The sequence below is a fragment of the Alligator mississippiensis genome, chromosome 3 (genome assembly GCF_030867095.1).
Source record: "Alligator mississippiensis isolate rAllMis1 chromosome 3, rAllMis1, whole genome shotgun sequence".
In the NCBI taxonomy this organism is placed as follows: Eukaryota; Metazoa; Chordata; order Crocodylia; family Alligatoridae; genus Alligator; species Alligator mississippiensis.
Window position 1 is genome coordinate 152,213,458 of NC_081826.1, and position 12,079 is coordinate 152,225,536.

A 12,079-nucleotide genomic window follows, 5' to 3' on the forward strand; every position below is an offset into this window, starting at 1 on the left:
ATTAATTATAAATAGCTACTATCACAACAAACCTGTCCTCTCTAAGAAATAATACATTGTTGCATGGACATCACATTGTTTAATATGACACACCTGATACTCGATGATAAGAGGAATCATGATTTTTGTTTTGTTTGCCTATTAAACAAACTCTCCTTCCCCCTCCCCTGGCAAGCAGTCCTCATAGTAATGTCCAAGAAAGAGGATCATGATAACAATTAATAACTGACAACCAGTATCTCTCCTGTATGCCAATTACAAATCCCGACCTAAACCCTGGCCAGCTGGCTCAAAACGGTCATGGCTTTTGACGTAGGCCCCAAACAGAGCTACTGCATACCCAGAAGATCCATCCAGGATGACCTGTTTCTGCTACGTGACCTGCTGGAAGCTGCTGAACTGCTTGGCTTGAACATCATCCTGATCTCCCTTTAATCGGGTCAACTACCACTTCCGATTCCAGACTATGGAAGCCTTTGGTTTTGTGCCTGTCATCACTTCAATGTTATCCAGGTCCTGTCCTAAGACATCTAGGGCCAACGTGGTCCCCATTTTCAAAAAGGGGAGGAAGGAGGACCCGGGCAACTATAGACCAGTCAGTCTCACCTCCATCCTTGGCAAAGTCTTTGAAAAAATTATCAAGGCTCACGTTTGTGAGAGCCCAGCAGGACAAATTATGCTGAGGGGAAACCAGCACAGGTTCGTGGCAGGCAGATCGTGCCTGACCAATCTAGTCTCTTTTTTATGACCAGGTTACGAAACGCCTGGACACAGGAGGAGGGGTGGATGTCATATACTTAGACTTCAGGAAGGCCTTCGATACGGTATCCCACCCCATACTGGTGAACAAATTAAGAGGCTGTGACTTGGATGACTACACAGTCCGGTGGGTGGCGAATTGGCTGGAGGGTCGCACCCAGAGAGTCGTGGTAGATGGGTCGGTTTCGACCTGGAAGGGTGTGGGCAGTGGGATCCCGTAGGGCTCGGTCCTTGGACCAATACTCTTTAATGTCTTCATCAGTGACTTGGACGAGGGAGTGAAATGTACTCTGTCCAAGTTTGCAGATGACACAAAGCTATGGGGAGATGTGGACACGCCGGAGGGCAGGAAACAGCTGCAAGCAGACCTGGATAGGTTGGACAAGTGGGCAGAAAACAACAGAATGCAGTTCAACAAGGAGAAATGCAAAGTGCTGCACCTAGGGAGGAAAAATGTCCAGCACACCTACAGCCTAGGAAATGACCTGCTGGGTGGCACAGAGGTGGAAAGGGATCTTGGAGTCCTAGCGGACTCCAAGATGAACATGAGCCGGCAGTGTGACGAAGCCATCAAAAAAGCCAATGGCACTTTATCGTGCATCAGTAGATGCATGACGAATAGGTCCAAGGAGGTGATACTTCCCCTCTATCGGGCACTGGTCAGACCGCAGTTGGAGTACTGCGTGCAATTCTGGGCGCCACACTTCAAGAAGGATGCGGATAACCTGGAGAGGGTCCAGAGAAGGGCCACTCGTATGGTTAAGGGCCTGCAGACCAAGCCCTACGAGGAGAGACTAGAGAAACTGGACCTTTTCAGGCTCCGCAAGAGAAGGTTGAGAGGCGACCTTGTGGCTGCCTATAAGTTCATCACGGGGGCACAGAAGGGAATTGGTGAGTATTTATTCAACAAGGCGCCCCCGGGGGTTACAAGAAATAATGGCCACAAGCTAGCAGAGAGCAGATTTAGATTGGACATTAGGAAGAACTTCTTCACAGTTAGAGTGGCCAAGGTCTGGAATGGGCTCCCAAGGGAGGTGGTGCTCTCCCCTACCCTGGGGGTCTTCAAGAGGAGGTTAGATGAGCATCTAGCTGGGGTCATCTAGACCCAGCACTCTTTCCTGCTTATGCAGGGGGTCGGACTCGATGATATATTGAGGTCCCTTCCGACCCTAACATCTATGAATCTCTAGCTTTGTTAAAGTGAACGGAGAGCTATGTGCCCCATTCCCAGTATAAAGGGGCATCCAGCAGGGCTGTCCTTTCTCTGGAATGCTCTGCCCTAGCCACTGAATCATTGTTCCACATGCTGCAGCAGTGCCTGATGGGCCTGGCACTCCCAACAGCTGCAGCCCTAGCTGCTGGCCCTACAGTTAAGGTGGTGATGTATGCTGATGACATAACTGTTTCTATGAGCAGTGAGGGTGATGTCCAGTCCCCGAGTGCCAGTGGGCCTATGAGCACACCTCCTCAGCCTGTACCAACTGGGCCAAAAAGGCACATTTCTCCTGGGTACCTGGGCTAACACCCAGACCCCAGACCTGCCTGGAAGCACGTCCTAGTGCCAGGATGGTTTCAAAGCCCTAGACACTTTTCCTAGACCCAACAGACTACCTAGCCAAGAAATGGGAAGGCCTCAGTGAAGAGGCTAAGGCAGGGGTTCCCAATCGCCGGGCTGTGGCCCAGTACAGGGCCGAAGGGCTGGCTGCCAGTCCACAAGAGGGTTAGCTGCCACGGACTGGAAGTGACCCCAGACCGGCAGTGACTGGCATACTGCAGACCTGCAGCCAACCCTTTTTTATACTGAGTATAATAAAGGGCTGGCTGCCTGCCCACAGTCTTTTGGTTACTTTGGGAAGGATGCCAGGATGCATATGCTAAAGTAACGGGAGAGAAACATGAGAACAGTGCACTACAAAAGGAGGTACAGCAGGTTGAGACTCCGGAGAGATGGAAGGCTATAGCCCTGGGAACTCAAAGTCAGCTGGAGCCTTTGCAGGAAGCATACCAAGCAGGGAAAATTAAAAAAAAGTGAATTGTTAAGAACGGTGGATGACCAGGCTAAATATAAAAAAGAAACGGAGGTTTTAAAGGGTATGGTGCATCAGTTTACCCTAGAAAATGGAAAAGCCCCTGCTAACCATAGCTACTATGAATCTATCATTAAACACCTAAAACAAAAATTAGGTTTTACTACTCTCCAGGTAGCTGCGGTTCCAGAAGATTATTGTAAAGATCAAGATTGGGAAGAGGCCCCTTTGGACCCCGTAAGGCATAGAATGGAGATATTCAGAATGGGGAAGGAAAACCTGTTGCAGCAGTTACCCAGGTTACTGAAAGTAAGGATAATCAGGATCATATAACACCCAAAGCCCGAACTGTAGTTCCCCTCTCCACATACAGGCCATGGCACAACCACTGGGAGTTTTAACCAGAAAAAAATCTGTCCCAGTAGGCCGTTTGTGCCTTACAACTGAGTGTCCAGGAGGGGTTAACCATAGAAGAGTTCAAACGCCTTTTTACCACCTGTGCTGCCACCAAACTACAAGGGGTTGTAGATCGGGTGGTGTTCAGGAACCATGCAAATGCTTTACCTCTTTTGACAGTTCTGGGAGAACAAATAGGAAGGTGACGGTTGCAAGTGCAAACTGCAGCTACGTTTGAAAGGTCCCAAAGACAACCCTGAACCATACCTTTATCGATGGGGCTTGATGCATCTGATGGCAGTGGTATCTCAGCCCATAAATGCTCAGGGGCATGCTGCAGCTAACCTTCATACAGTCTATTTTGGTGTAAACGCTCTCCAAGACTGCACAGCCTCACTTGCTCCCCAATATGCTAGCCAAATTGGGACACTGGCTGCGAGGCAACCCGATTCCCTAATCACTATCTGGGATCAGGTCAGGCAGATTCTGACCCATGCAGCTCCACAGATTAAACAACAACAACAACAAAAAAAGAGTACCATTTGCAGCAGCCCTGGATACAGTCACACACACTAATGAGAGTGGTGCCCAGTTTAAATCAGAAAGGGGCCACTCTACAGGTAGAAGTGGAGAACGTGGTAGAGGTAGAAGCAATTTATATCAGACCCTCCAACCTTATCAACAAGAAGGAAAGGGAAGTAGAGTTAATAAAGGCACGGTACTCATGGCTCCTATTGTGGCTGACATGACAAAGGTCACACAGGAGGTACAAGCTACAGCAAGATACTTTTCTGTAACTGACTTAGCAAACTGTTCTTTGCTATTCCTTTACACCAAGAACCACAAGATAGGTTTGCTTTTACGACGTGGGGCAGCAATATATTTTTTGCCGTCTGCCTCGGCTTTCACAGTTCCCCAGCCATAACACACCATCATGTGATAAATATGCTAAATCGCTTGTCTCCATGAGAAAAACCCTTCATCTTCTCCTATGTAAATAATATCTTCTTTTTTGAAGAAACACAAAAAGTACAGCAGCTCACCAAAAGCGTTCCGACTCTTATTCAAGATATTGGGTTTAAAGTTAATCTGGAAAAGGCATTAGTGCAACCACAAGCAACGTATTTAGGTATAATCATTAAAAAGGAGGGGAAACAGGTAGATTAGCAAAAAGTGCAGGCCCTAATAAAGATACCAGCGCCCACAGATGCACATTCCCTGAGGACATGGGCGACTGGTGCCACCTGAGTCGGGGGGGGGGGGGGGGGGGGGGGGGGGGAGGAATAGAAAGGGAATGACCAATCTTGCAGACCAGGAAGTGCCAGCAGTGCTTTACCTGGTGCCCCCACCCCCCAGCTGGCACTCACAGGGGGGGCACCAGCACTCCTGCCTGCCCCTACTCCCCCCCCGCCCATCACCCAAGTGGGAATCATGACCTGTCAGGGGGTACACTAGCGCTCTCATGGGGTGCACGTGCACGCCCCATGCATCGCCACTGCCTGAGGGTCCTGCTTGGAGGATTTAACTTTCTAAAACCTGTCGTTCACAAGTATGCAAAAATCATTCTTCCATTGTGGAAACTGTTAAAGAAAAAGACTTCGTGGCTTTGGGGACCCAAACAAGAAGCAGCCTTAAGTACCTTAAAACAAAAAGCCTTAACGGCTCCAGCTTTGTGTTTCCCTGATGAATCAAGGCCATTTGTAATTCACTTAGCAGCAAATGAAAGGCGACTTTAGCTGCAACACTACTTCAAACTAATAAGGCAGGCAAATTAGTGGCAGTAGCTTATGAATCCAGGAAGCTTCAGGGAACAAAAGTAAATTTTGATCCCTATGAGCGAAAATGCTTAGTGGCAGTTTGGGCAGTACAATCTTTTAAGCCCCTTATTGGTATTGCTCATATCACCATCCAGAGCACACGCTCTCCCCTCAAATACAAGATATCTGGCAAATTAGTGAAACAAGGTGTCTAACACGCACATGGCACAATGGACTCTGATTTTAATCAACAGAGGAGTCACTACTGAAAGTGTCTAAGCCCTGACATGCTAACTCATGCCTTAATTAAGAAGAAACAATATCATGAATGCCCTAAAGTCACCTGAGAACAGAGGAAAGCTTTAGTAAAAGCACCACCATTAGAGGAATTAGACACTAAAAGGCTGTATAGTTCACAAATGAAAGTTTAATGATAATAAATAGAAAAAAAGTGTGTCAAATATGCAGCTGTAAGCTACAGGGGTAAATTTTGGAAGGCAACGTAGACCATAGCTCTGCTCAGAATGCATAACTTCATGCTATTTACCAGGTTTTCAAGTTATATAAAAAAGCTCCCCATCAGTGTATAGTTACACTAACAGTAACTTGTGTATGAAAGAAATTCAGTACTAGATGTATGATTGGGAAAGAAATAATTGGAAAGGTACAAATGGAAAGGACACTGCATATGTAAGAGTGGCAGTGGATTTTCCACTGGGTAACCAGCACTCCCATTTAAAAAAAAAAAAAAAAAACACATAAAGGCACACAATAAAGATAGTAGTTTGAAAACATACTGGAACAATAAATTAAATACCCTAACAAAAGAAAGACCTAAAGAAAGACCTACAACAATAGTCACCAGGAATTACACAAAAAAGTCAGACCAAACAAACCCTTTAAACACTAATATTGAGGATGAGTTACCTCAGCAGCCATTCCAACACATCCTTAGTAAAATAAAATAACAAAAACTGATTAATGTAGCACACCAATTTATGCATAAAGAAATTGAGGGAACTTTGCGACAAGTCAAGCAAATTGCTAATTGAAAAAGTATTAAAAAATAATATGAAAATGTGGGTTAAAAACTGTGTTCAATGTGCCATGGAAAAGTCTCGACCCCTACACTGGCAACCAATGATGTGTCAAAGACGCTTCAGACCATGGCACCGAATTCAAATTGATTTTATTAACAAATTACCTAGAAGGAAGGAAGGATTCGGGTATTTGCTTATAAAATTATTAATGCATTTTCTAGGTAGATAGAAGCTTTTTCTACTAAGAACAACAGTACTGGGATAGCAGCCAAAAGCTTTTCACTGAAGCAGTATGCAAATACGAGACTCCTAAAATTATTGACTCTGACAATGGAGGGGCCTTCGTAGGAACAGTATTTACTATGATGCTTCAAGCCCTAAGAATTAAAATTACACATCTCATATCAACCTTTATCTTCAGGCTAAGTTGAACAGATAAACCGTACCATCAAAGAGGTACTACGTAGACCATACAGGAAAAAATTTGCCTAAAAAATTACCTTTAATTTTAGCTGCCATCCGCAGCAGTAACGGGCTGCAAACTAGAATCTGGTATGGTTGAATTTTATTTGGGCAACCTATGCAACTAATGATAAATCCAAAACAATTTACAAAATATCTAGACAGCCATCTTGTGGACACAAAAAATAACTATTTTAAATGGTTAAAACAACTACTAACAGATAAGCATACCCTGCAACACACAATTAATGAGGCCATTAAAAAAAGAAACATAGCAATACAGAAACAAAAGGCCACAGACTCAGCACTGTGGAAAACAGAAAACCAAGTAATGTATCCAAAACTGGGATATCCTAGACTCAAAATGAATGGGTCCATATCCCATAGTCAATAGACTAAGTCCTTCGGTCTATCAAATCAAAAAGGATAGGAAACTCAAGTGGGTTCATGTTTCCCAGCTGAAATTATTCTCTTAACACTTTTACTTGTAATGTTTATGTTTTTCAAATTTAACACACACGTGAAAGAGAGAGAGTGCGAGGGAGAGAGAAATGGCACGAGCCCTAGGTATTTTAGCTTAGCCTTGCTTGTTGCTTTTTGCTTCGTTAAAATTTATCAGTGTATTGTTATGTTTTTTTTCTTTTAAGAATTTTAAATTGCACAAGTGTCTTACAGAGATATCCTTTTAAAAGTCTGTAAAGCAAAAGATGTGTAAGTCTGTTTTTGTGTTTGTATTAAGTAATCGGTATCTTGTCTTTACTATTCTATTTGGTGCTGAAGAAGGAAGACCCCTTTGTGATATGTGGAAAAAGTGTTTTTCGCAACCGTCTAAAACCATTACCTGGGCCTCATACACTTCAAAGAAACCACAAAAAAACCCAAATACCAAATTTAACATCATGTTAAATGGTGCTAAAACAACCACCTTGTTCACATATATCAGGATAACACTGTACCTGCCATAAATTCTGTGTAAGTTGGAGTTTGGGTAAACCATACAAGTGACACTAATCACACCTGGGGATGTGGAATTAAATAATAAAAAAAACCCACAAGGTTTAACACTATAGAGGAATTTAAATATATTCTAGAAACTTCTTTACCTAGCTATTGGGAATCTTATCCTAATCAAACACAAGGCTCCTTATTTCAAGTAAATGCCAGGAATCTACAGAAATTGGTGGTGTATCAATATAATCCCTTTAACTGTCCCTTTAAATCTTGTTAGCCTGTAACTCAGCAGGTGTTCACTTTTCTACAGGGGAATCCTACTGAGGCACCTCTTCCTCAGTTGCTTAGGTTTCAGCCCCCTGTAGAGATACAATCAACATCCTTAATAGTTACCTTGCATATCAAAATCAGTTGGGCCAGAAACAATTTAAATTAAACCCACGTACAGGTCCTAAAGTGCTCCCTTGCTTAATGCCTGGTAACAATCATTCAAGCGTGAAAATACTCAGAAAAAACATAATTTAACTAATTTAATATTAAAAGAAATAGAAGCAGAAACAGGGATTTTAAATTCTGTGGATTTGGAAGCATTAAGAAACAAGGCAAGCACTACTAAATACTTTGCTCACTAGGGGGACACGTAAATACCAATAAAAATATCAGAGATCATTGAGTTTGTGATAAATGGACACCACAACAACAGATATGTGCAACACTTCCCATTTTAAAAGAGCCCTGCCTAACACAAAGCACAAGTCTGTCTACTTGCTATTGAAAGAAATTAAGTAATAAAACAACTAAGGTGTATTATGATAGGGAAAGTTATGTATGTATAATTGGGTTAAAAAAAGTGGTTGGCAAAGAGGAAATGTTTCTGAGCCACCAGTACAACAATGTTATGTATAATGTAACCACGGTACAAACCACTAAACTGTTATTTCCCAATTCACAAAACAAAAAAATCATCCCTGGAGATGGGAATAATGTAATTAATTTCCATTTCTCTTTAAAAAATAATTAAACTACCTTAAGTTATTGACTACAAAAACAGAAATCACAAATTAACTATCTTATTAGTACAACACAAGAACAAACTCAACTGTGTACTATAACTATTTGACACTGAAAATTCTAGTGACCCATTCAAAACAAAATGTTTTGAAGGATCAAAAAAAGAATGTTATGCAAATGGCATAATTACCAACTTTATGTTAGGTAAGTAACATGGAAATAGATTTTGCCTATTGCCTTAATCTTGTGTATTATCTTGATGTATTTTCTTGAGTTCTGCACTGCCTTAAGAAACTCCATTTTGTATTGCTCTGTAGCTTGACATAAGTGCTCGACCTATCACTCCTTTGTATACTACATGGGTGAGAGTGTGTTTGTGGAAAAGGAAAATGCCAGCTGGCGACTGGCTGAAGAACGCAGACAGATTAAAGACCACAACAAGAAGAATCTGCCCCAGAACAGCACGAGAACAAAATCAACTGATCTTCAAGAAGGAACACAGCAGAAGCCCAGAGGAGTGTGTGAATTGGCAAAAGTATAAAAATGGGGCGAGACATGTCAATTTTGGGTCTTGTTCTGTATATCACCCTGAAGCATCAGTTCGCCTGACAAGCCAGACCAGCAAAAGCCCAGCTTCTACTCGTGATCAACTTAGCTAGCCACTAAGTTAACTCAAACACCAATGAGACTGGTAACGTATACCAGTCCAGAACAGAAATCGGGGTATGAACATGCGAGGGGTGTGTGTGTGTGTGTGTGTGTGTGTGTGTGTGTGTGTGTGTGTGTGTACACACAATAAGTGCTTAAATCAATGAATGCGGCATCTTGCCTTGTCCTCTCTTACAAAGGTCTCACTCTTCATTTTGAGCTTACCTGTTTTCCCAGTAGTGGGAGAACTTCTTCGATTACAGTCCGAGTGGTGCTTTCTTTATTTATTCGTAGAGAGATGTAGGCCATTCCAATTCTAAATGAATAAAAATATATATTTGTCAAAGTCACTGTGCATAGATAGCCCCAAAAGACTAATAAAATAATGGGGTAATTCCTTTAAGATCCCAGATTCCAATTCCTCCAAGGGATAACAAGAACATTTCACTAATTGATGAAGTAAAACTGTTTGCTAACTTACATGAGATGAGTATAGCCACTTCATCCTGGTCAAAGGGGAACTACCATCCCTAAGACCAGCCATCAAAATCTCAAAACTAAATGACACTGTACAGGCAGATCTGATCACGGACAGAAGAAATCAATAATGCTCTGTCCACTAAGTCACTGACAGGATCACTGACTAAAGTTTGGCAGCATACTGACAATCTTAGCAAGAATGAAAACAAAATTTTGAAAGAAAACATGAAGTGACTGTAAAATGCAAGTGCCCATAAAGCATATCAGTCTTGTCTTGCTGTCCAGTCAGTTTGAAACAAAACTCCTAAAGCATGCCTACTAGGGCTGTGTGAAGCTTCGGTTGCTGATTTGATTTGGCGGAGTTTCAGCCCAATTCAGCGGCCAAATCTTCGAATTGAATCAGGAGACCCTTTAATCTCTCCAAATCGAATCAGAACCCTCCAAACTGATTCACAGAGATTCAAATGATTCAGATAAACACAGCTTTATAAGTTTTTTCTACATACTTCAAGGTACCAGGTGGTTCATGAACACCAAGATGGTGTGGCAGATGGAGCATCCCACAGGAGTGCAGAGGTGGTGGGGGTCCCAGCGTGCTTGGCGGCGGACCAGAAGCATTTCTGGGTCTGCCCCCCCCCCCCCCCCCCGTGGGATGCTCCATCTGCCCCACCATTGCAGCATTCACCAGCCGCAACTGGTACTTCAAGGTATGTAGAAAAAACATTTAGAGCCCCATCTACAGCCAAATTGCTGATTCTCTGAATCAGCATCGAATCTTCAGATGCAGCTGAATTGAATCGGGACAGTGATCTGAATCAAATCACCGTCCCTGATTTGGGCTGAATCTGAATCGAAAACAACCCATTTCGCACACCCCTAATGCCTACCCTACCTACAACTTGTTAAGGAATGCTGTGTGGAAACATGGCATGCTTGGCTCCATATGCCACAACTTGTGTTGACAGAGCTGTTCAGTATGCACCCAGTAGCGCTCTCAGACTACTACCATTCTTGAGTGTGGTTACTGGTTCATGACACACCACAGCCACATGATGTATTCGGCATTTAATACATGTACAAGAGAAACTGGATGAGCAGGGAATGTTTTTACAATAGTACTCCCTAGGGGGTCAAAATGATATAGGCAAGCTTTCAGTAGTATTACCAAAAAAACAAGACAAAAAGCTCCAAAGAAAAGTATTTAACATAAATTCTTAATCCTAATGTTTTCTTTAAAAATAAAAAAATAAAGCTCCTCTGCTTTTGTATTTCTTTTTATTTTTTATTAATTGAATAATGCATTCTTTGGTGAAAAAGGAAGGATGAATGACTTTTGGGGACACACATGGTCCCACTATGGGAGATGGAGGTACACTGAGGAAGAAGGAACACTCCTGGATGCAATATAGAGGAGTGGGAGTGGGCACGGATGTGAGGGAGTATGGGAATGAAATATCTATTTTTTATCAAGGTAGAGAATGGAGGTTGGTAAGCATGGCTATACGGAGCAGGGGAGACTGTTTCTGAAGTCATAGGCAGGAAGGCAAGAGTAGATGGAATGGATTGTTTTGAATTTTAGGATGAGTTGGTTGTGTTATTTTAAGTGAGTGACTCCCCCAGCTTCCTCATCTAGGCCAGTTAGCTACCTGTTCAGGGCTTCCAGCCAGTTAATTGTTTTTAAGTTATTTTGTCTTTTGTCATAAGGCACTCCGAGCTTTGTTTAGGAACAGCAACATATAAACCAAATCAATTCAAATCAATCAACACTTCTGAAGTTATTGTATATATGTAGATACAGTCTACTTAAAAATTTACATCATTTTTGGATTAAAGCATAGTGATACAACTGAACAAAGTTGCATAATACACAGAGGAACCAACAGGCATTGACTTTCAAGCATCATTACAAAAGTTAATGAAAATCTAGAAAACAGACACAGCTGAGCAGATTTTGTCTTCCATTACACCTGTGTAATACTCTCTCCAATGATTGCCAGTACTAAGGAAAGCAAAACTGCTAAGTAACCTTGCAAACTGAAAGAAAACACTTACTTCAGCCAAGCAGGATATATTCGTAATACTTCATGGTCCTTTGGTTTGGCTCTTATGATCCAAGCTTCAGGAACAGACTCTCTGAATACTGAACCTGGACAGATTTCTTCTGAGGCATCATTCCTGTTGATAATGTCATCAGACAACAAGGCCTGCTGAGTAAATGTCTGGAGTTCATAGTCTTGCTGATCATCATTTATGTAGTATGCCCTCAGCGCAGCCTCCTGCAACATCACATACAAATGAGTGAGTGATCTTCCTTTGAAAAGGTATGCTAAGCATATTGTATCTGTTAAAACCTATAAGGGCTCAGCAGGGGGGGCATTTGGGTGGGAGGTTGGTAGTATAGCCAGACTGGATGGCTCTAGCATCTTACTGTCCAGAGATCATGGAAACTGAGATACTAAGGCAGGGGTGGGCAAAATATGGCCCATAGGCCACATCCGGCCTGCCAAGCCATTCTATCCGGCCTGATGGGCACCTAAATATTAATTTT

General features: G+C 42.6%; 1 protein-coding gene across 2 annotated transcripts in view; it reads right to left on the reverse strand.

The window, feature by feature from the left end:
- The window catches only part of DGKQ (diacylglycerol kinase theta), a 149,417-nt gene that overhangs the window by 49,707 nt on the left and 87,631 nt on the right, over nt 1-12,079 (reverse strand). For both annotated transcript variants that reach the window (XM_019490650.2, XM_059724538.1), the window contains exons 9-10: nt 11,584-11,807; nt 9,277-9,367 (exon numbers count right to left, since the gene is read on the reverse strand). In XM_019490650.2, the coding sequence (XP_019346195.1) occupies nt 9,277-9,367; nt 11,584-11,807 (315 nt within the window). The remainder of the gene's footprint in view (nt 1-9,276; nt 9,368-11,583; nt 11,808-12,079) is intronic.